Below are 25,549 nucleotides of genomic sequence, written 5' to 3' on the forward strand. Positions count from 1 at the left end.
GCTACTGTGTTGTGGATGTCTGTGTTCAGAAATTCGGTAATAGGATCGTCCGGGTCGTCTAGGACATGCCTAGGTTGTCGGTATTGGGCAGCGACATCTTTCTGGGGTGTGTACGTGGCGGCGCTAACGATAAGAGGGTTCTTGTGGTTGATCGCTTTATCAAAGTAGCGGCGAGAGGATTCTTTCATAAAGTGATCAATCGATGGGATCTCGAAATCTCTATGGAGATTCGTGTTACGTACGAACCACGGGGCATCCGCGGCTTGGCGTAAGAATTTGTTTTGGAGGGTCTGGAATTTCTTAAGGACTGTGCAGGACGTGTGAGCAAACACCGGACTGGGCGTAAGTCAACACTGGACGGATGCAGGTTTTGTAAATTGTCAACTTATTCCTAAGTGACAATTTACTTTTCCTTCCAACTAGGTGGTAGAGTCGGTGGGTGAAGTGGTTCGCATGGCTCAAGACACGTCTGAGGTGCGGAGCGAACGATAATCTCTGGTCGAGGGTGACACCTAAGTACTTGGCCTCACTCTTCCAAATAATAATTTGTTCAAATAAGGTGAGATGGGTGGGCCAATTTACACCATCTTGGTTTGTCTATATATACTTGGCAGGATCTAAAACTCCGTCACCGCGATGCAGGTTTGTATGAGCGGCGGAGTGGGCCATAGTGTAGTTAGTGACAGCGCCAACTGTTGGTCACTAGTTTTGTAGTGGCGTCGCCACAGTTGACACCACATCAATTGATAAAAGTAGGTACTGGTCATTTACTATGTGCTCAGTCAAAATAGCACAATACGCTATCACTAGGTCACTTATTTTTTTTCACCGTTAGTTTTTATCGGTTTCAAAGTAGGCTTACCCAACTACAACCCTACTACAAAGTAACTTAATTTATCATTGAGTACTGATTCATATTAGTGCTAAAATTTTCTGTCATGGATTTGTAGTTAACTGTGTAGTATCTTTATTTAGTAATTAAGTAGGTACTGATTGACATATCAAGGTTAAAATTCTGTCTTTAACTGTTATGTAGTTAATGGTATCAATGTCATCATCCCAATCATGATGTAAATAAATAATAGGCCCTCTAATTGACTGATTGAATATTATATCGAGTTAAATAAAGATCCACCATGTAAAGAAAGCAACTGAACACGAAATGATCGATCAACGTGTCGAATGCCAATGACATGCCGCTTCATTAATTCTGACGAAAATGTCTGGGCTTTTCTCAGTCATAATAAATGATTGTGATTGGGTACCTACTTATTTTATCTTGGATTGTATTGTATTGTATTGCGTTGTAGTCATAGTCTTTATTAAATGATGACAAGAAAAAATATTGTACAGTAATTTAAAAACATAAGGCAATTTGAAATAGTTTTTAAACGAATGGGAAAAAAGGATCAATGAGTGTTTTGTGGTTTATTGACGCCAGTGTCTTTATATCTTACCTGAATACTAAATTTTGATCTGTCGTAAAAAGACTTCTTGTTTCCCTGTGGTTTCTCTTTCAAAAATCCTGATAAAAACTAATATTTTCCCCTGGGTCTCAAATTACTACTCTCACATTTGATCTAAATCGGTTCGTTGGTATAGTAACACGACAGAGAGTTAGTGTAATATTAGTCCAGATTCTGAGTATAATTTCGTTTTAGCCTGTGGCTGTTCAGCATTCGGGTCAGTGAGGGAGGACTGTGAACAGATGACGGGCCGTTGCGTGTGCCGGGCTGGTGTGCAAGGACAAAAATGCACAGTGTGCGCTGACCACCGAAGAAGACTGGGTCCAAATGGATGTTCTGATCGTGAGTAGACTTTTTTTAGTAATAAAACTGATCTCTGAATTCATCAACAATACAAAAATTAATCTCAGTCAGTATATTTATTCGAAATCTTCATTATTCCACCCGCAATGCGGACAATGACATTAAAAAGTCGCAGAAGCACCTGGATGCAGGCCGCTTCCAACGAGCCAATCTATATTTCTATCATCTATCATTCTTCAGCAGTGAACTGGGGCAGGATTGAAGATAAATCTTCATTATTAGATAAAATTCAGTCTCGATCTAACCCTTACATAAAATAATATGCAATAAGCAATTTCATCCTTTCTATAACGACGGTCAAATTAGCTATTATCATTATCGATGACACGTCCTACCATTTTGCCTTTATGTAAAAAACATAGAAGTCGAAATTAATGGAATGGTTTGTATGTTCCGATACGATTAATATCACAATACTATAATCGTTTATCATTCCGCGTGAATATAAGAGAAAAGTTTTCAGATCCAGACATCTTATAAAGACTAGACCACATCTTGTATTAACAAAATTCTTACCCGCTAAAGTTTCAAGAGTTTAGAACTTTATTTAGTATGTATGTGGAGGAACCGAGGAGGCTGTAAGGATTGTTTTCGCAAAACTTCTTAGCTAGAGCGGTGTGTATCTCCATATCTTCCCCTTTTGGGAATGGCTTACGTAATAATAAAGTGCAAATAGTTCGGAGCTGATAAAAAAATATTTCGAAGCCAGGTTTATGAATAAATATTCTTAGAAGCTTTGTGTTTCGGCCTTTATACGGTTCCCCTAATTTTGTAGAGTACAAACCTTCCTGGTAGTTCGGTAATTTTAGATCTGTTTTGTACAATAGAAACGTAATCGGTGATCAAATGGACATATCGTTCGACGTTCATTAACCAATACAATCGTTACGATAGGGCGTGTTAAAATAACAATGATAATATTGTTCTACCATTTCAGGGTTCCAATACGAACAGGAAATGAAACAGTTGTTTAAAATTATTCCTACCTATTACAGGTAGATAAAACTGTCAATCACAAGAAATATAAAAGTTGGAATGACTCATTTTTCGCCAAGTAGCTCTTCTAGATAATCCGGGTAGATAATAGGGTTTTAAATGAAGAGAAATGAAGTTTTTAGTGTAAAAAGTGAATTGTGAAAATGTTTTTCTAAGCGCAAAACTCGTAAATACCTGGTCTTCATAATAAAATAACGTTATTTATTATTCTTTCCTAGCCGAGAGCGGAGGCGTGGTTGGCTCTTGTTCCGAGCTGTCGTGCTATTTCGGCGCAGTGTGCACTGAACGCACGGGAGGAGCATTGTGCGAGTGCGCTGCTGCACCGTGCCCCGACACTGAAAGCAACATGCTGGTAAGTTTTTTAAACCACTATGTAATTTTAGTTCAGCTTATATCAACATGACCTAAAAAATATATGATAATTTGAACTACCAATTAAAAAATCTTCAACAAGTTGCCTACACCAACCAAACTGTCAGTTTATATCCAGGTAAATACGAAAAAAAATTGTTTCACTAACGACAAAACGACATAATATTTCGCACCGTTTTCACAGTACCTCTACAATATAGGGTAGCTATAAGATCTTTCCCAATAATCCCCTGACAATAGTATCTATCATATAAGCTACTTACTCAATAAGTGGAATACAGGGATATTGTTTCCGAGCAACGCAGAGCGGAATTAATGGGTATCAGATTTGAATTGAACTCGTTCAAGTTGCCCAAACAATGGTTGGATTATTCATACTCCATATAGCTCTGTTCCGACTCATTCTGTTGCCCTGACGATAAGTAAATTTGTTTCAATAAGGACAGGATAAAAGCTACAATATTGAAAACAAACACAAATAGGTAGGCTTTTATTTCCAAAATGAAGAGTAATTCAAAATATTTGTGGCGAAAAATTCTAAGTAAATAAGTAGTTCTACAAATTACATTTCAAGTCCAAAATACCATACTAGTAAATAAGAAAACTTACTAAACTTACATTACGTGGTGGCTGATTCCCGGTATCATTTGAATTCCATACTACTTTGTATTTAACTTTAGACTAAGCTGACCAAAAACCAACAGGTATGTGGCAGTGACGGCAAGACTTACGAGTCCGAGTGCCACTTAAAACTGCAAGCTTGTCGTACGCAAGAGGACATCGTAGTCCAAGCATTTGGACCCTGCAAGTTGAGTGAGATCGCTGGAACTGCTGGTCCTCCTCGACCATCCTCACCAATTCAGTTCACCCAACAAGATGACGGTGCAGCCTCTAAATCCACCAGACACCTCCTCAACCCAGATAAATACTACAACAAGTATGATTGGACGCGAAAAGAAACCCCCAGCGACTTCGATAGCGTGATCTCCGGGCAAAAGTTTAAAGGTGAGCGTTCATTGACTTTTACCCTCTTTGATGTTTTGTTTGATTCGTTTCACGAAATCTTTTAGTGACTTTATTAAGTCCTTATAACACACTTTGCTTTCAATATTTGATATGACTTTAACAAAGAAAGGTTAGAATATTATTTACGGGATCATGCGTAGAACATTTTTAGGTAAAATAAAATCCCAAGGACTTCATTTTACTCACATAATGATCTCTTTTGGAATTAACTTTTTGATAGCCAATCACAAAGCTTTAATCGTGTCGTAATGTTTTATTTTTTGTGAATAAGAGAATTACATTTTATTTATTACAAATCACAATTTACCGGCTTGATTAAGCAGAAAACATTTAGAAGATATAAATTGAAAGCTCCATTCGGTACAAATGAATACCTTGATCACCAATACTGGCAATTAATCGGTATTGGTGTATTCGTAAATCAGAAACGAAGCAGTATTTTATTTTCGCTATTTGAATGCAAATAATGTTTCTAGTGCAGGTCCACTTTTTCATCCTTTTTAATCGGGGAGCCAATATTGGCTCGTCCAATATTTACACCAACTACCTTTTTGCAGCGTTTTGTTTGTGAAGTCTGTGTTTTATTAAACTGTGCCGGATCGTCCCTTAAAATAGGGTGAATCTTAGCTTCCATTAACTTTGTAATGCCAATTATCACAGATTATTATCTGTTGCGTGAACTTCCCCCCGTCATTCCGTGACGCAGTGTCTAATTTGATAAATGAGAAAAAAGTTGCTAAGACTGTTGACTCATTGGGAAAATGAGATTGTCTTTTGTCTTTCTACAAATCGAATTTCTTTTTCAGTTCATTTCACGATAAATTATTATTTACTTACCACTTACTTTTACAATTATGATTGTTCTTGTTTATTGAGAGTTCATTTCAATTCAATAACATCAAAGGCCGACTAGTGATACGATATTATGATTATATTTTTTTACGTAAATATTTTTTTTCAGTCTTTGAGAATAGTTGTTGACAGTAAAATAAAATTTTAAGTTTCTAAAATTACGTAACGTTAAAATTAGGTTCGCAAACAGCCACGACAGCAACTGTGGGTGCAGTGGGCGCTTTGCTAGGAGATCTGTGCGCAAGCGACGAAGACTGCTCTGCGTTGCCCGGCGCCCACTGTGCGAGGGGTGGCTGCGAGTGCCGCCCTGGGTACGCGCCCACTGTGCACAGGAAGGCTTGTGTTGGTGAGTTGATTTAATATTTTTGTGCACTTGACATGCCCATTTTCCTTTGCAAATTATTATGTTAAATACAAACAAGGCAGTACAGAGCTTATTAATTTGCAGAAGAAACCACACAAGAGACTACCGAAGAATACAGCGCGTGTCTATCAGAGCCTTGCTACAACCTAGGCACGTGCATCGACCTGCCCGGTTCTACTTACACCTGCGTATGCGCCGGGCCTTACACTGGCCTGAACTGCGAATCCTTGGCGAAGGACAGCTTACCCGGATCATACATCGAAACTCCATCCTTTGACGGCTCCTCGTATATTCGCCTTAAGCCACTAAAGGCTTACCACAAGTTGAACATCGACATTGAGTTCAAAGCGTTCGCAGAGAACGGGGTTTTATTGTACAATCAGCAGAAACCCGACGGCACCGGCGATTTTGTGTCGCTGGCTTTGGTTAATGGATATTTAGAGTTTAGGTGAGCAGTATTTTCCACTTGCAGACTTTAATATTTATTTATTGCTTCTTTAAATCTAAATCTTGTTTTAAAGTTTGAAACGAGTGCTTTTCAGCTGTGGAAGTCCTCGTAAATGCTTGCGATAAATTGCCAACTTCTTGGAGATAAAATGAACTTCAATTTAGATGCAGTTGAATTGCGCTATCAAATCTTGAAATCTTGTTTCATTCATCAGGTACAATTTGGGGAATGGTCCGATAATTCTTACGTCTCTGGAGAAAATTTCATTGAACGAATATCATAAAGTATCAGCGAAAAGGTACCATCGCGACGGAATCCTCTCGGTGGACGATATGGAGGACGTAGCCGGCCAATCCAATGGGCACTTGAAGGCATTAGATTTAGCTGAAGACGCTTATATTGGAAAAGTGCCCACCAACTATTCCAGGTACGTTATTGGAGAGCTGTCACAAACAATTCATTTTATACTGCTACCGGTGAAGTAGAGAATTTATTTTTTACATAATGGGATTGTTAAATCTAAAGTTATGTGTTTAAAATGATTTTACAGTAATGAAATCATAATTAATTTCACGTCTGAATACATTTAGTTTAATTTAACCCAGGTTTCTATTTCAAAATTCCAGTAGGCTTACTTTTACTGCATAATATTTTAAAAACATTCAACAAGAGATTTTAGGTTATGATTGATCTAAATATTAGGACTCCAACATTTTTTTCAACAACATAAATTCATGTTTACCTACTTTAAATAATACGACAAAATAATCCGTTTCAGATTAGAAACTCATAATATTATCCGTTGAAATATCAGATTTGTATTTCAGATAAAAGTTAATATAATAATTGAAAAACAGTAATGGATTATGGTGGACAGAAGTCATTACAATAATCAATATCTACCATTACTATAATAACTACTGGACATTAAAAACTACTATTATGCTCTACCTACACTCACCCTGTCATTTTACCTGCGCTATCACTGTTATTTCTCTACTCACCCGTTACTAAATAAACAATAACACAAAAATAATGTATACCTACAGGGTTTTCGATAACATCGGCACTCGTAGCGGATTTATTGGGTGCGTTAAGTACTTGAGGATAATACGTCATCAAGTGACAAAGAAATTGGGGAGGCCAGACTCATTAGTGGTGGATATAGCGAACGTTCGAGAATGCCAGTCCAGTCCTTGTGTGAGCATGCCTTGTAAGAACGGGGGTACATGTACTGGTGTGGAAGGATCGGCGACGGAATATACTTGTGAATGCCCTATCGGATTCCAAGGAGGCAATTGTGACGAGAGATTAGATCCGTGCGAGTCAAATCCCTGTGGATATGATGAGGGGCTATTGTGTGACATCGGGTCGGACGGGGGCCACGTCTGCCGCTGTTTGTTTGGGGGGGAGATTGGCTCGAACGGAAATACGTGCAATAATGGTGAGTATCTCGTGTTACTATCATTATTTTTTACTAAAATTCCTTTCTGCTGATATCGGTCTTGTTATAACGAAACTAGGATGTTAATGTGTTTTTATACATATAACATTAAGTCTTTGTTTAAGTAAATTGTACAGTAATCACAACCAATGATTCTGTGGGAAATTAACAAATGAAGATACTATTGACAACATTGAATAATTGCGAAATAGCAATCAGCCCTATCAATATTTATACACGCTTTTTCCCCCACTCAATTAGTCAATCAAAACGGCAATTCGTTTCGTTGTAATATTATTTTACCTAACTTCTGACAAGCTCCTTACCAAAACCAATCACTTTCGAACCATTGCTAGCAAAACACAGTAAGCTGAAAGTAACTAAATTAAAATAATTTATTTGCTTCGAAAAGTACAATAGCATGAAGATCTCAATAGTCAATTTCCTTAATTTGAACCTTATTATTTGTTTACAGACGTAAACGTAGTCCAAGAGACGTGGTCCCCTCAATTCAACGGAACGAGCTACATCGAATTACCGCCACTCGAAGGGCTAGGGAAAGCGTTCCGCATCGAAATCTGGTTTTTAACGAACCGATTCTCGGGGATGCTCCTTTACACCGGCCAGTCTAATAAAGCCAAGGGGGATTTTGTAGCGATTAACTTAGTTAATGGGTACCTACAGTTTAGGTACAATTTGGGGAGCGGCGTCGCTAATATCACGTAAGTACAGCGACCAATTTTCACGTTTATGAGTTTGGCACTCGACTTTGTGAACGTTACTTTTATGTGTTTTATATTTGATGCCGTTGGGACGGACTGGGTATTTAATATTCTGTCAGATGGGTTTTGTAAATTATTTTAAAGTGAAATTATGAATGAAGGTTCTATTATACAAAGTTTTTAGTGAAATAATATGGTATTAATGCTCTATTTCTCAGTAACAAGATAAACAAAACCACAAACAAAGTCTATTAATACTCTGTTTGATTAATTTGAATTTCGAGAACGCGAAAGTATCGTTATTATTATGTTAATAAATACCGGGAAATTTAGTGGAGGAAATATTTTACACTAGCTTTCCGCCCGCGGCTTCGCCCGCGTGGAATTTTGTCTGTCACAGAAAAACTTTATCGCGCGCGTCCCTGTTTCAAAAACCGGGATCAAAACTATCCTATGTTCTTTCCCGGGACTCAAACTATCTCTATGCCAAATTTCATCAAAATCGGTTGCGAGGTTTAAGCGGGAAAGCGTAACAGACAGACAGACAGACAGACAGACAGAGTTACTTTCGCATTTATAATATTAGTTGGGATTTTAAAAAATATTTCAACAACCAGGTCTCCAGTACCAATAACGAAAGGAAGATGGCACAGAGCTAGGATCACGCGGACTGGACGCTATGGGAGTCTACAGCTGGACCACCACCCTACTCAGAGGGGACATTCTGCACCCCCATTGACGCACCTTGAACTGACGCTGCCTCTCTTTATTGGATCTTTACCGTAAGTACCTACTTGTAATTTGGGTCTAAACAATAAAAATATTTTATACTAGCTTTCCGCACGCGGCTTCGCCCGCGTGGAATTTTGTCTGTCACAGAAAAACTTTATCGCGCGCGTCCCTGTTTCAAAAACCTGGATAAAAACTATCCTATGTTCTTTCCCGGGACTCAAACTATCTCTATACCAAATTTCATCAAAATCGGTTGCGAGGTTTAAGCGGGAAAGCGTAACAGACAGACAGACAGACAGACAGACAGACAGAGTTACTTTCGCATTTATAATATTAGTTGGGATTTTTGGGTACAGTTAAACTAACTGGGTAGGTACAGTTACATAAATGGAAACAAAATGGTGTCCACTCAGCTTAAACCGCGGGAAAGGATAGTCCCTTGTCATTAAAATAAACAGAACAGGTTAAATTTAACGATACAAAAATACATTGTTGTTAACAACGGTATTAATTAACAAAGGTAGAACTCTTATTAAAATGTAATGAGTTGGAATTAAAAAAGGTATTATTAAGGAACCTATTATGTACAAGTTTATCGGGAAATATTCATTCGATTCGGGAAGAATACAATGGCTTTTAAGGTAATCTATGATTAATTTAATTTCGTAAGAACTCTTTAAACTTTGTTAATCTTTAAAAGGCAAGAATCCTTTAACTTCATGATTTTTCTTCTAGAACAGACTGAAAATCTTTCTTTTTATTAAGTACTTAAATACTTTTGTGATAAATGTAGGTCGCCGCTTTTGTCATGAAGATAAATGACAAGAAACTGTCAATAAAATTTGTCTCTTGTATTTTTTGCAAACTGTGGCTTTACTTAAATATATCGTTAGCTAGATATAATCTAAATTTCATTTGTTGTTAAGTAACTCAAAAAGTAAGAAATACTATTTTCGAACCATTCGAGACCTAAAACTAACGGTATAAATTACGATCATTACATAAAGTTTATTCAGTAATTCCGTAATGCGAGGTCGAGCTAAGTCGTAATTTGAATTATTCTGGTAGAAATCATGATAAACCTATAATATTCGGTTTCATTTAATTAATAATTCCTTCAGTATGACTGGATTAGTAAATGTTTCCTTTTCTGTGTTCATCGAAGAGGGTTTGAACTAAATTTTTAAGTACCTTCAGAGCCATCCTTTGTAAATTTTTAATTTTACGGAAAACAAGGACTTAACATTTTCGACCTTGTTGTTTTTTAATTACACATTTATAACAAAATTGTTTTTGTAATAACAAAAGACGACGAGTTAAAAAGCCTGTATTTCTTTTAATCTTGTTTACCTCATAAAGCTGTATTTTTGTTTCATTCATTATACTGCCAATAAGAGTCAATTTCCTGGAGCAACCAAGGTGTTACTGATATAGTAAAGCAAATACTAATCCAGCCCAATTTCCGTGTTCATTACCGTTCTTATTACGTGTCATTATTGCGACCGTATCAAAGTCTTGATTAATGATTACGCGGCGCTCATTAGTGTTGTTAGTGTGATGTGTAATTTATTGTAATTGGGTTCTCGGGTCGATCGAGCTTTTGTCCGTCGATTTGTCGAGTGTTACGGGATCCTCGTTTTTCCAGGGCTTACATCCGCCCTCACAAAATGTCAGGCGTGACCAGCAGTTTCATAGGCGCCGTGCAACAGGTCTTCGTGAATGGGAACCCCCTGTCGCTGTATGATGGGGGGACAGCTAGATGTGCGATTGTGCAAGAGGAAGAACGTCTTCCGTGCGCCACAAGTGGAGTCACGAAGTATACTGGCCCGCCGTGCGGTGATGGTGAGTTACTGGGGCAAACTGAAACAAATGACTGTTTGTTAATAGAATTCTTTTTTCCATTTTTAAAATCTTATCACAATTTTTCATCGACCTAAGACTGACTGTCTTTTGTTTTTAGTTCTTGTAGACCTATTCATTTAATAAATGATACAAAAGTTAACCCCCTAAAGTATATTTATCAGTCAGCTTTGTAGTCAAATCAGCCCGTTTCATCGGTATAGCAACCGACATCAGATCTAGACAAACCATTCATATTTTCCTTATCTTTAAAAAATTTCTAACTAAATAAATATTTTATTCATTCTAAAGAAGTTTTTATAGACCCATAGTAACTAACCACTATTCATGTACCGCAGAGACAGCAATTAAAATGATTGATTAACTAAATCCTGTTTACAGCCCATTGATCCCATATAAATCAGGCCATAATTGTCATTGTGTGTGTAGGTCTGACTCCATGCAAGAATAATGGGTCGTGTATTCCATTGCTGAACGAGTATAAATGCATATGCCAAGACGGGTTCCAAGGGAGGAACTGTGAAGTGCAGATGGTTGAGATGTTGAATGATAGAATGCCGATCAACTTTGATGGGAATAGCTACTACTCGTACAGGAGTAAAGGGAATCGCAGGTAAGGAGTCTTTTGTTTTAAACGTTTATGTAACTAAGATGACTTAATTAATAATCTTGTCTTCTTGTTTGGTAACTTTTTAGAATTAACTACCTTAGTAAAGCAAGTTTGTTAAAAAAACAACAAATGTCTGGTTTTATTAATATTCCAACAGTTTAACAACACACCAGACCAAGGCAGAGTTGCACCACCTTATTTTAGCCGTGACCATAACCTTATAGGCGTTTTTTGTAAGGGATTTGACAGATTTTTGACGTTTGTTAAAGTAAGATGGTGCAACCCAGCATAAACGTTTTTATTGCCAAATCGCACCTATTAAATATTTACGCTGACGTGTTGTTTGTAAATTCATTATAGCAGACACAATTAGAGCTAGTGCTACATTTTAAACACAAAGCACAGATTTGAGTCTGTTTATAGCGAAAACAAGAGCCATCTTAATACTACTGGAATTTTAAAGTTTTAATTCGAAACACTCGGTACGTCCAGTGGTTCGTGCCAGCCGTAACTTGCTACTTAATTGTTTTACTGACAAATGAAAAGCCAGTCGGGACACTACTCTGTGACCTACTTCATAAAGAACTACATTTGTGGTGCGGCTTTGTTTGTTAACTCGCTTATTTGGATAACTCAGTTGGTTATAATGGATTTTAAGCTAATTATGAATTTAGCAGTCTTTTCACGAAATGGTGCGTCATTTGTGGTTTAGTGTTTTACCACGCCAACTGGATTTTGCAATCTTTATAACAGCTAAAAATGTTTTGAAAAGATTTTGAAGATTTTTTTTTCAAGATTGCCAGTGTCTTTTGACGCGGATTTCAGAAACTAATATTTTTTATACGAATTAATAATAAAAATAACTTTTTAATAATACTAACCTTATATCTTTTTCTAGCTTACATACTAACAATGACGTGGGTGAAGGACCGTTCGATGTAAGATAACACACGGCGGAGTCAAATCGTTCTTACTTTTAGTTACTAAAAAACAAACCTCCGCAGAAATTTTGATTAGGTAAACACGTACTATTATTGCCTCTTTTCTGTGCATTTATGGTAAAAGGGGACATTAGGCTGCTTTATTGTTTCATGACCATGAATACTTGATGGCGACACGGAAATCGCGGCACTTAAGTGTAATTTAGACATACTCGACCGAATTTAAACCACGATAATGTTCGGGCTATTTCATATAGGCAGTTTACAGGTACGAGTACTTCCGTGACAGGGTACGGTTTGTACCTTTGTATACATATCTGAATCAATACATTTCTTTACTTAATAATGTTTCGATTTGGAAAAGAACTTTATTATAAAACGAACCAATACTGTCTGACATACAGCCTCTGTGAAAACAGATAACATTCTAAATAGAGAGTTCTTAGAATTATACATTTCTAAAAGGGTGAAATAAGCTCTGAAAGGTTATTGACAAATGTGATGCTACTCGTTGATAGAGTTGCTGATCGCCGCTTTTAGTGACTATGCCAAATAAAATAACAGGAACTATTATGATAGTCTTTAAACTAGAATTTTGAAATATAACACTGCTTTTTAACGCAGATATTAAATATAACCTGAAACTGAAAGTGAAGTTGTAACCGTAAAAGGGGAAATAAAGCTACACACGAAAGTTTGTGACAAAATAGGGGTGAATTCAATGGAAATGTTAGGTTTGAAATGTGTGTCACGGTGCCGGCCCTGTGCCATAAAATGCCAATCATGCCTTCTAATGAAAGTTTTGCTGTGAAAAACGACACCCTAATGTCTCCTAGTAGCGTGAATGAACTTGTATGTGTGGTGCAACTAACCTATTTTTTAACCCCATTTTGTTTTTATTAATGGAATGAGCACTAGTGAGATGTGGGGCAGAGTTCACAACAGTTGGTTAATTTTAAAAAGTCGACGTATGCGTAAATGTTAATCAACTTTCACAGATGAATACCTACTCGCTTTTAATTTAATTAACTGTTACTGAAATCTGTCTAAAAATGCAATTAACGTTAAAATGTAATCAAAATAAAAGCGATCAAGTACTACGAAAACATTCCCCGTAATTTTGTTACATTTGCTTAGCTCTACTGAATGTAGTGAATTCGCGGAGTGAAGCAAATAAGTTAAACCAAACTTTATGCATTTACATAAACGCGTTAACGTAAACAAGTAAACGCCGAATACAGTTTGAAAGTAGTTTGTTTCGATGCAAATGGGTTATTCTTAGATACGATTATTTTTTGCATTTACTGTTTTTATCATTCAACGATGTAAATGATGTCTGTATTATTTTGTTTTCCAAAATTAAAAACTAGTTTTCTTTTGTTTTTTTAGTTCTATTCTTAAAACTCGTTTTCAATTGTTTTTTACATTGATTGCTCGTTCTTTTTTTAAATAACCATAATGTTTTAGGAATCGCAACGCCCGCGGCATTAGGTACGAAATTAAATTTCGCACTTCAAACGACTCTGGTCTCTTAATGTGGAGACGTAAGATCGGGATTCGCCCTCGAGACTTCATCGGACTGGGCCTTAGTGAAGGGAAGCTCCAGCTCATTTACACTGATACTGATGTGAAGGAGCTGAACTCTGCTACTCATGAGGACTGGTTCCAATGTGTGGAGTCGAAGGTCAGGGTGGATGATGGCATGTGGCATACAGCTGTGGTGAGGAGGAGGAAGCGGCTGGCTATGCTTCAGGTGGACGACAGACCACCAGTTAGGGGGTACTCGCAGTCGCTGCTGATACCCTCGAAGTCAAACCCCAAGCTTTGGATTGGTAAGTTTTATTTTTTAAAAGAAAATTTTATTAAATTCATTTTGTTTACGAATCATATTTTAGACATTTTATGTGTAGTAACTAAAATAAGTAGGCAACTTTATAAGATAATGGTTTAGTGAAATTATCTATTAACATAAAAAGATAAAATCATAATACAAATCATAATTCTTTAATTAATGTTAGTAAAATACAAAAAGGAATAATAAAAAACTTCAGTCCCTAAGGAATAAGAATTACTTTCAAAGTAACGTTGTAGTTTGCAAATATTTAAACTTTGAAAAGTGCTGCAACTTTTTACTCTAGTTGAAAACAGTCTCATTAGCCTTAAACATGATATTTTTCTTAAAATATTAGTTATCATTCGTATTCTTGCTAAGTAGAGCCACTGTCGAGTGATATAAGTAAACACCCCTCTCTTTTTGCATCAGGGGTTAAAAATCAGCTAAAATACAAAATTAGTTCTGAAGTCCTAATAATAATTACCTACATCTTTTAGGTATTTAAACGCTATTCCTCCCACAGGGGGCTCCCCAACGTTGCCTCTCGGACTGCCACCCGCGCTTTACACCGGACTACGCGGCTGCGTCGCCAGCGTAAAGGCCAGCGGCCGACACATCGACCTCAGCGCGCCCATACGACCAGCGACCACGATACGACACTGCGATTGAACGATTATCACGAATTCGGTGGTTGACTGTGTGGTGTAAAGACCGTTCTATATTTGAATTTGAAATTTGGACAGTAAAATGTTTTTCACACCAAGGTAAAAGACCTTTTTTAATTGGTATTTTAAAAATGGAACTTTTTTGTTTCTTGGCCAAATATAAAATGCGTTTTTGTCATAGATTATCACACAGCCAACTACCCCATTTTTAAATGGAAAAAGTCATTGTAACTGTAAAACTAACGTGAGATACTTAAAGTATTATCTAGCTTTGCGTTCTAGCATTTAAAAGAACCTGTTGAAGTACCTACCGATACATATCTGTTCCGTTCGGTTAAACTGTTTATCGTCAAAGAGATATCAAAAGAGATGAGTACTGGACGTGGAAAATAAGTATTCATATCTTTAACCAAAATAATATGTTGCCATAATACATTATGTTGTAGTTTTAGGTTGCAAGGTGCGTTTACAGGGACTTATTTTCCGGAAAATTGTCGGAAAATTTCATGTTTCGTAAATCTGCAGGGATTTCAGCGGAAAATCGGCCTGTGTAAACGCACCCTGGATAGGGTATAACCAATTTTATCTTTGTAAATCGGTGCTCGGATTACACATCAGAGGTATAATAAAAAGAGGATTATAACCAGTACGTAAGTACAGAAAAATGAAAAAAGACTCTCAATATTTTGTTGTTATTACTAGCAAAAATATATATTATCTAGATAGTAGTGTTAGCCTGTTAGTTTTCCTTACGTAAAGCAAATGGCTGAAATGTGGTAAAATAATTTTTAATATTTTTTTCAGTGTTAAACGGGCTTTAATACCAACATTCCAATTTTCCTATATTTCGTTTTTGAAGTGATATAACGACAAGTGAGAGTTTAATTTACGCCTTTTTTATTCCACTTAACTTAAATCATTCCTTTTTACAATAAAATATATTTTATAGTAAGAGACAGTGCCATAGTAATTGTACAGTAGCTACATTTTTAGTTTTACAGCCATAAACTTAGATAAGGATAATTTAAACATTCCCTTTTAAAACACAAAAGTACCTATTTTGCAATAATAACTTATTTTTAAATCAATTTCCGATTGTACAAATTCACTCTCAATGGTTTAATTTAGCCATTACATTTATATTATTTACCTATCCCGTAATTTAGTTATTTATTTATGCCATTTTTGTAATATAATGTACATAACTTAGAATAGGTTTTTTTACAAGCCGCTTTTCTTTTACAATGAACCGAAAAATCTATCAGTATAAATAATGAAATGGTCTAGTAACAGCTCTAGGCAGATGTTTCATGATGTATGTTATGTACGAACGTTTGTTATAAGTGAAATATAACGAATTTGAAATTTATTTCTAAGCGTGTATATTAACAATCCTTAATGTTATGTATAGAGAAATATTGATAGCCTAGATCAAATTTAGGTAATTTCGTTCGAAGTTTTTTTACACGCTAATGCGGAGCGCTCTTAAATAAATTTAAAATGCTAAGTTGTCTTTTCTACATTTCGTCTAGTGGACTATTTGTAAAGTATTATACCTAAATACTAATTAAAATAAAACAATGACAATATTAAAATATGTATATCAACATGGCGTTAGAGTTACGTTTTTCGTGTTAGACTCGCTTCGTGTTCAACGGAACATATCCTGATTAAATGATATTTAGGTACACCCTACTCGGACTCGTTCGGAGCAAGACGGGTGAGTTGTGGTACGAATAAGGTGTCTGTTCTGTAACTACGCTAAGTAAGGTTTCTTTAAAAACTACGTGTTCTCTATTTCAACTTTCGTTCTTCATTTGTTTTTTTTTTTATAAAAAGTTTATTTTGAATTCTAAAATTGAAACTGCAACGTATTCTAGAATACAGTAAAAAAGCAAGCGTTCCAAATTCAAATCTAGCTTCAATTCCGGTTAAGCGTTCATATAGGATTTGCAATCCGCACTGGCTTCGATTGCGTACTGTTTTTATATGTATTTTTTCTTATTTGCTATTTCATGCGGGATTCAATATTTAGTGCGAATAGATGGATAAAACGAATCGCTATGCATATTGGAAACACAATTTCGTACCGCAATTCATTGTTAAAAGAAAACCGTGGAAATTATGTAGCTGTTACGTGCTTGATAGATGCTTCACATCTGTATGATATTGGCTTCGAATGAGCGGAGTAGGGCTCTCAGCAATAATAAACTAATGATACCTCGTATCACTGGTTCTAACATATCTTCCAGTCCAATTTGTTACGCAATGTGTGTTTTGATGTAACTATCTTAGTTTAATGAATACAAAATGATAAATTAAATGAGACTGCAAACAGTAAACTTTTGTTTCATTTATCATACAAATCTCAAATATTTTTCAATGAGGGTGAAAATAATAAGTTTATCATGTAGAAATAGTAAAGAATAATCTGAACCTCTGCCTCTGTCATTTATTCACCTAAGTATTTAAAGTTTAAAATTCTGCGTGAATTTGCTGAAAAAGCTTGTTTTTGTTTAGAGAAATCAGCTTATTGTTTCATCATTTCAGTTAACAAAACCAATAAAAAATCCTGCAGTAAGTAAGTAACTAATCCCTAATTAAAGTCTTGGTAAAGTACCTATTCTGATCAGATAATAACCTAATCCAATATCTGGAATTAGGCTTAGGTAAGTATACAATCATTTCGTTTATATTCATGAGACATAAACATAACCCTAGTGTTCACGACTGATTAAACGCGACCCGAACTCGTAAAGTCTTAAGAACGTGTCTTATCAAGTTCTTGATCAGAAAGGACAATGTTCGTTCTCCATACATTGTTCGCCTAAAGAACCAACAATTTTGACATATTACTACCCGAAAGCGAAATAATACGATTCNAATTATGATGGGTTAATGTTTTTGGGCGGTTTTTTAGGCGGTTTCTGACAATGTCCTTTATGGATAGTAAATTAGTTAACTGTTAAGCCGACCGTGTCCTTGTAGAATGGCGGTGGGTGCCGCGAATATTACAAACGGCCTTCTAGCACGAAACCTTTTAATTTAATGACCTATTGTAGCCCAATGGAGTAGGCTAAAGTATGCTTAAGCCTGTTTGAACGATCATTGCACTGACAGGTGTGGAATTCAAGAGCAATCAGTCTTTAACGCTCAGTACCTCTAGTAGGAAAAACTTTCGAGTTCGTTTCGTTGCGTATTCAAAGTGTCATCGAAAAATTTTGTATGAAAAATTAAACAGCGCCCCCTATATTATAGCCGCCCTAGGGGGCGCTGTTTAATTTTTCATACAAAATTTTTCGATGACACTTTGAATACGCAAACGAAACGAACTCGAAAGTTTTTCGTACTAGAGGTACAGATTTCATTCGGAATTTAACAACTCTCAAATTCGCAGCAGTCATTCGGGGTAACAGCACGCGGTGGGTAAAAGTACGCGGTGGTCCGATCTCCGACAGGGGTGGGGGGGCCGAGGTCTGTGTTTGTAAAACAGAGTGGCGCTACTGTAGCCGTTTAGGAGCCACGCGCCGCGCCGACGCAATCTAAGTACTGGTCGCGACACGTCGCCGAATACTTGTAGCACGCTTAATTCGTTTAATTATTATGCCACGGAAAAGTGTGCTGTAGTTAAATGGATAGCTCTGTGCCAGTAAGTATACTATATTTCTATTGTTCATTTAATGTAGTTTTGAACTAAGTTTATCATATTCGTAAAAAGTATTTAACGTGTGTGTTGTGACTGATTATTTGGTATATTTGCCGATTGGGGTAAGAGTACGAGATTAATAGTACGCACGCGTACGTTTACCCCCGTTGCGCACTTATAACCCAAATGAAATAAAAATATCAAAAATTGTTCAATCTTTCAGAATACCTACACCAAAATGCCGAGAAATTACATAAGGAAGGCCCCTCAGCGGACCCTCATCTCATCTCAGATGACCAAATAATGAAGGCCAATTATTTTGATCTCACATTTGTGACTATTGCCAATATAATAATTTAAGAAAAGATTCACATTATAATAGATATAGGGCGGAATTTTGTAATGGAGCACCTGGAGGGAAAGTACTCTTAGTAATGTAGAGGAATCGAACCAACTAAAATTTGTTAAAAATTACACCCTGTATTTTTATTGCATCGATCGTTAGGGTTAAGTTTATGGATGAAATCTCTCTAACAAACTTGCTTAAATTAAATGAAAGGAAAACCATGAAATCTTAAACTATTTTAATTATGTACAAAAAATTTTATGGTATGATAGAGAATTTTCGTAAAATTTTCAAAATTCTTTGAATGGAGTTCTCTTTGTTTTCAAAAATTAAGGAATGTTTTGAGTAAAATTTTCTATCTACAATATTAAGAGTACTTTCCCTCGTGGCATTACAAAATTCCACCCTGTATAATACAAAGAGTTCTTATTTTTTTAAGCCTATGTAGGGCTAAAACTAATTAATCTTGATGGAAATTTTTCTTAGACAGTGAAAATTTATTAAATATTCTATAGATTTAATATCATAACATGCCAATTATATAATTCTTTATAGGTCTGGGAGGCCATAAAAAAAAAAGTGCGTGCTCTTGACCCGAATGACTCTACAGTCGTGAAAATATTGGACTTCAATTTGCAATAAAAATGACGAGATTATTTATGGTCATCTCAAATGTGTCGTAAAACGAACAGATTAGAGATTAATAAATTTTTGCACGAAATCACGTTTTCTGCCTTTCGACTATTTTTCGCGGGGCGGATTTTTTCACGATAACATGGTTCGTGCAAAAATTCGTTCTACGAAAAAGTTGGTTTGCATTAGGTAGGTGATCTAATCGGGAAATACTAACTCCACGCGACTGTTTCTGAAATTATCCTGCACGATGAGACCAGGCCAATATTGTTTAAAATTTTAATTTAAACAATAGTATTTTTTTCTGCGGAATGATTCTTTCTAGTAGGTCTGTGTGGCATACTTGGTGGCGATTTAGATTCGATAAAGCTGTAATTTTATGATAATAGGTGTATTGCATTTTGTTAAAATTTGAGGACGTAACAAAGATATCACGATCTGCTCTGATAAATGTTTTGGAGCTAAAGATAAATCTTTTTAACAGTCTAAAACTTCAAAATAAGTCGCTCGAAACCCTTATTGTTTGTTTAATAAAATTATATCTAAAACAATTCAATTTATACGACAATTATAACGCAATATTCGCAGCCATAAAACTAGGCACAAGGATACAGATTGATATATCATCTTACGCAGACCCGCCTCTAATCTCAACTAGGCTGAATTATGGTGTAGAAAATATCCTCTCATTCTTTGCATAAGCTATAAANCAAATATTTTTCAATGAGGGTGGAAATTACAAGTTTATTTAAATGTAGAGATAGTAAAGAATAATCTGAACCACTGGCCCTGTCATTTATTCAATGAGTATTTAAAGGTTTAAATTCACGCAGACTTTGCTGAAAGAGCTTGTTTTTGTGTAGAGAAATCGGCCTATTGTTTCAACGTTTCAGTTAACAAAACCAATAACAATTCTGTAGAGTGCAGTAAGTGTAGTAAGTAAGCACTAATTAAAGTCTTCGTAAGTTATTCTAATCAGATAATAACCCAATCCAATATCTGGAATTAGGCTTAGGCAAGTATATAAAATCATTTCGTTTATATTCATGAGACATAAACATAACCCTAGTGTTCACGACTGATTAAACGCGACCCGAACTCGTAAAGTCTTAAGAACGTGTCTTATCAAGTTCTTGATCAGAAATTTATGGATAGTAAATTAGTTAACTGTTAAGCCGACCGTGTCCTTGTAGAATGGCGGTGGGTGCCGCGAATATTACAAACGGCCTTCTAGCACGAAACCTTTTAATTTAATGACCTATTGTAGCCCAATGGAGTAGGCTAAAGTATGCTTAAGCCTGTTTGAACGATCGTTGCACTGACAGGTGTGGAATTCAAGAGCAATCAGCCTTTAACGCTCAGATTTCATTCGGAATTTAACAACTCTCCAATTCGCAGCTTACAGTCGTGAAAATATCGGACTTCAATATGCAATAAAAATGACGAGATTATTTATGGTCATCTCAAATGTGTCGTAAAACGAACAGATTAGAGATTAAGACGAATTTTTGCACGAAATCACTTTTTCTGCTTTCAACTATTTTTCGCGGGACGGATTTTTTCACGATAACACTGTTCGTGCAAAAATTCGTTCTACGAAAAAGTTGGTTTGCATTAGGTAGGTGATCTAATCGGGAAATACTAACTCCACGCGACTGTTTCTGAGTTTATCCTGCACGATAGGACCAGGCCAATATTGTTTAATGTTTTAATTTAAACAATAGTTATTTTTTCTGCGGAATGATTCTTTCTAGTAGGTCTGTGTGGCATAAGTAAGTGGCGATTTAGATTCGATAAAGCTGTAATTTTATTGCATTTTCTTAAAATTTGAGGACGTAACAAAGATATCACGATCTGCACTGATATGTTTCGGAGCTAAAGATAAATCTTTCTAAATCTTTTTAAACAGTCTACAACTTCAAAATAAGTCGCTTGAAACACTTATTGTTTGCTTAATAAAATTATATCTAAAACAATTCAATTTATACGACAATTGTAACGCAATATTCGCAGCCATAAAACTAGGCACAAGGAAACAGATTGATATATCATCTTACGCAGACCCGCCTCTAATCTCAACTAGGCTGAATTATGGTGTAGAAAATATCCTCTCATTCTTTGCATAAGCTATAAATCACGTGGGCCACCGGAATCCCTCGAGGCATTATGAAGGGGAAAAATAAGCAATAGATATTAAGCATGAAGTATAATGCGTGTGGGAATATTCCAACAACCCTCAAAGATGTTGAGGTGCAAAGAAGCGACTTTTGTTTCTATCCACTTGTGAATTAAGTATCCCCAATTTTCTACCTCAGGGAAAACAGGCTGCTCTCCGTAACTCCATTTGAATGTACAAATTGAATGTAGAAAGACAAAAGTCATGTGAAACCTTGTATTCCCGAAGGATAAGGCTTCAGTCGAAACACGTCCTTTCTTTCTTAGTTTGATTTCAGAATGTGTATCTTTTTAACGATTTATTGTTAGAATAAAGTTGGGGAATTGAAAAAGAGACTTGGAAAAGGCGAAATGAAATCATAAAAACATCGCGTGTTTGACGTTGGCAAAGCTTTTATCACTTTATTAAACGCTGAAATGGTTTAGCTGAAATAGAAAGCTTACAGGTGTAAAAGAGTACGATTTTATTATTTTTCAGTTCCCTGGGAACAGTATTGAGAGCGTTCAAAATGCTATGAAACAACCTGTCACGATTTTACTTCTCCAAAAATATTGATATAAAAATAATGTAGATACACAATATGTAGGTCATAGGCAGTATATTTTAAACACGTCAAATAAGGGTTGCGTTTTTTGCCATTTGGATACGGAACCCTAAAAAGTATGTTCTTCTATAGTCCAGTCATTTCGTCCGAAAAAAAGGCAAATAAAAGAAAATGAATTTGCGCTTCTAATTTTTTAATATGTTGTAGGGGATACCTAGAAAAGCTTAACTTGAGATTGTCGACCAAGCTTTCCTAGGAGCTTTCGCCGCCATCTTGGAAAACGCTTAAAATTTGTTTTTCGGCAATAACTCGGCTATCCGATGAGATTCGAAAATTTTTGTAGGACACTTTTTGTAGCTTTCTTTGTGCTCTACAATAACGCCCGAACCATTTTTAGCGTATCATGCATCGTTATCGAGATATCGATCGATAAAGTCAAAAATTTTGGACACAAATTATTTCGGAATAATTAAATAATTAACGTCAGATACGTACAACATAACTTCGAAGGAAAGGTTGCAATCATATTCGACGGTTATCCGACTGATATGACACTCGCTGGAACGAAAACTTCGGAAAGAGTACGACGTTCGAGAAAAAACCAATCGCCGGAGTTCACATTCGATGAGACAACTACTCCAAAAGTTAGCCAGGAGAAGTTTCTCACAAGGGATCAAAACAAGAACCAACTAATACAAATGCTTTGCCGTTACTTAAAAAAAAGTAATTAAAAAGTAATTAAAAGTAATTAAATTTTACTTTTTACTTTTTAATTAATTATTTAATTATTTCGGAATTTTTCATATTTATTAAGACCCAAAGAAAAAAAAAGAAAAAAACAAAAATTGTGTTCAAAATTTTTGACTTTATCGATCGATATCTCGATAACGATGCATGATACGCTAAAAATGGTTCGGGCGTTATTGTAGAGCACAAAGAAAGCTACAAAAAGTGTCCTACAAAAATTTTCGAGTCTCATCGGATAGCCGAGTTATTGCCGAAAAACAAATTTTACCCCTTTTTTCAACATGGCGGCGAAAGCTCCTAGGAAAGCTTGGTCGACAATCTCAAGTTAAGCTTTTCTAGGTATCCCCTACAACATATTAAAAAATTAGAAGCGCAAATTCATTTTCTTTTTTGAATGTACGTAATGACTGGACTACTAGTTACATAAAGCAAGTTAGCTAAAATTCAATTTAATAAAAAATTGTCTATACCCAAAACAAACCCAAAAGTCGAAGAAGTTTTTGTGGCATGACATTAGCCGGTCGATCGCTCACGTATTTTTCATTCAATCGCGTATAAATATCAGTGAGGTGAGCATGAAGGTATATGTGAACAGATTCCCGTCTCCCCCGGGATTTGTATCTCGTCCCCCGCAGTGGGGAACGTGTCTGGAATACACAGGCGATTCCTGCTTACACGCCAGCGACCAGGCTTTGAGCTGGAGTAATGCAAATATGTATAACCGTGAAAGGTAATATTATCAACTATCACGTTTACAAAGGTTAGCGGGCAGAATGTAAAGCAGTTTGTAATACCTATTGTGTTTGTGTTCAGATGTTGGATTGTCACAGTTTTACGGGTTAAGGCGTGTTTAGCTGAACATTAGTATCTTATGTACTCGTTGTAAAAGGTGCTATTTTGCAGTAAAAATTGATGTAGACAGCTGTAGACGGCACTTTAAAAAAATTCGATGATCTTCCTAGAGCACCTAGATGCGGGAAAAAACACGTTGAGAACTCAATATGAAGTATAGAATCACTTACAGTTAAAATTCATGTGGAACCCCTGTACCATTCGTCAGTATGATTGAAATTAGATAGGTACAATTAAAAAGCTCCATTTACCACAAAATCTGACAGAATCTATATTATTAATAGTTAAGTAATAATAGTAAGTAATAAAAAATAAACGCTCGCTTTCCTGCGGTGACGACATCGAATAAACAAAGGAGTTATGAGAGGAAGAAAATAAATCGGCCTTGATATATTGTCCCAGAGGAGACCCACACGAAATGAGCCCCGCTGAATTACGGCTCGACTGGATCTGTACCAGCAATTTGCATGAGTAAATAAAGATTTGTTTATATTTAACAAGCCCATTCAAATTTTATTGTTGGGGCCCACCGCATTTCAATAAACCCTTATGATAAAATGATGTACTATTACGATCAGTTTCGTTATCAGAAAATTTCAGCTTCATAAAAGGTTATATTGATACGGGATGGTAATCGATTCCAAATATACAATTAATTAGTAGTTTTGATTCATTACGAGGGATAATTACGATCATGTTAATGAAGCTTTATTGTAAAAACATGATTATAACTGTAAATTCGCACGTACTCGTACATTGTTGTTGATAACCTGACATTTGTGATTATTTATTGTGCAAAACTCAATTTCGTTTTTCGTAGAAATAGGTAATTAAAACTTAATTTACTGTTTATCTTTTTTTTGTTATCTATGTAGAATATTACATCGAATAAGGCAAGACATATTTATTTTTGGCTGAATCTGAATTTATAGAAAGCTTTTAACTTATGCTAATCGTAAGTAAGCATGACACTACCTCTTACTATAAAATCATTCAAGATTTCAAGCAATAATCATGTAAACGTTTTTTATTTAATTTAATTTAATTGAATCGTTTCTGTCTGAGGCAGAAACAGACAAGAACGTTGCTTTCATTCTCATTAAAAAAACGAACACGTCTATAAAAGGGTTCGAATTGACTACATCAATACATTTAGCGCTCCGTGTAACAACAATATTGCACACCGTGACACGGATCCACGGAATCGGAGTCCGTGACTACGATAAATCGTTTAATTCCACCCCGGTGACTCGGCCGATTGCGAGAGGCCAAGCGGCGTCACAATTTACGGCGATCCACTCCCGACTTGGAAATACCTGCTGAGGCGATTGTGTAGTATTTGAATGCCCACAATGGATCACAGATAAGAACGAATGCTTCCAAATGGGAAGAATTACAAGCAAGTTGGAGATCTCGTTTAGTTCTTTACAAATCGAGGCAAAGCACGAATCGAACTTTTTTAATTCCAGCTACTTAAATCGTATTTAAACTACAGTAACTTAGGTTCATTGTTTACTGCCTTAAAATCATCCCTCTGCCTAAAATAATTAAGATTTTATAGACTTGAAAACACAATGTTGTTTACAGTATGTAAATAACTTTCAAATAGCATATACATAAGTCGATTTCAGATTAGAAATGATACTGCGTCCTAAGACAAAGGCAGTACAGTCGCAAATAGGATTTTCAAATACCGAAAACCCTGAAGCGTAGATTATTTCGCTTGAAATATTATACCTACGTTAAACTAAAGCGATTCAAGATCAAACCGTGTTGGAATGTCGAAGCTTTGTTCTCGCGAACGGTGAATTTTGGTGACTGTCGAAAAAGGAAAACATTTTATTTATGGGCTAAGGCTACGTTCATGTACACGCTGTACTTTTCGGAGCTCACAGCAGGGCGTGAAAACA

General features: G+C 36.0%; 1 protein-coding gene across 6 annotated transcripts in view; it reads left to right on the forward strand.

Annotated features, from left to right (window-relative positions):
* Positions 1-17,037, forward strand: part of LOC114349801 (agrin-like) — a 215,029-nt gene extending 197,992 nt beyond the window's left edge. For all 6 annotated transcript variants that reach the window (XM_028300330.1, XM_028300331.1, XM_028300332.1 and 3 more), the window contains exons 14-26: positions 1,662-1,808; positions 3,044-3,177; positions 3,902-4,202; positions 5,254-5,421; positions 5,524-5,887; positions 6,102-6,314; positions 6,937-7,331; positions 7,807-8,053; positions 8,671-8,835; positions 10,431-10,627; positions 11,075-11,258; positions 13,664-14,028; positions 14,554-17,037. In XM_028300330.1, the coding sequence (XP_028156131.1) occupies positions 1,662-1,808; positions 3,044-3,177; positions 3,902-4,202; positions 5,254-5,421; positions 5,524-5,887; positions 6,102-6,314; positions 6,937-7,331; positions 7,807-8,053; positions 8,671-8,835; positions 10,431-10,627; positions 11,075-11,258; positions 13,664-14,028; positions 14,554-14,699 (3,026 nt within the window). In that variant the 3' untranslated portion in view covers positions 14,700-17,037. The remainder of the gene's footprint in view (positions 1-1,661; positions 1,809-3,043; positions 3,178-3,901; positions 4,203-5,253; positions 5,422-5,523; positions 5,888-6,101; positions 6,315-6,936; positions 7,332-7,806; positions 8,054-8,670; positions 8,836-10,430; positions 10,628-11,074; positions 11,259-13,663; positions 14,029-14,553) is intronic.
* The last annotated feature ends 8,512 nt before the right edge of the window (positions 17,038-25,549 follow it).

The sequence above is a fragment of the Ostrinia furnacalis genome, unplaced genomic scaffold, assembly GCF_004193835.3.
Source record: "Ostrinia furnacalis isolate ACB-3 unplaced genomic scaffold, ASM419383v2 OfSCF0710, whole genome shotgun sequence".
In the NCBI taxonomy this organism is placed as follows: domain Eukaryota; kingdom Metazoa; phylum Arthropoda; class Insecta; order Lepidoptera; family Crambidae; genus Ostrinia; species Ostrinia furnacalis.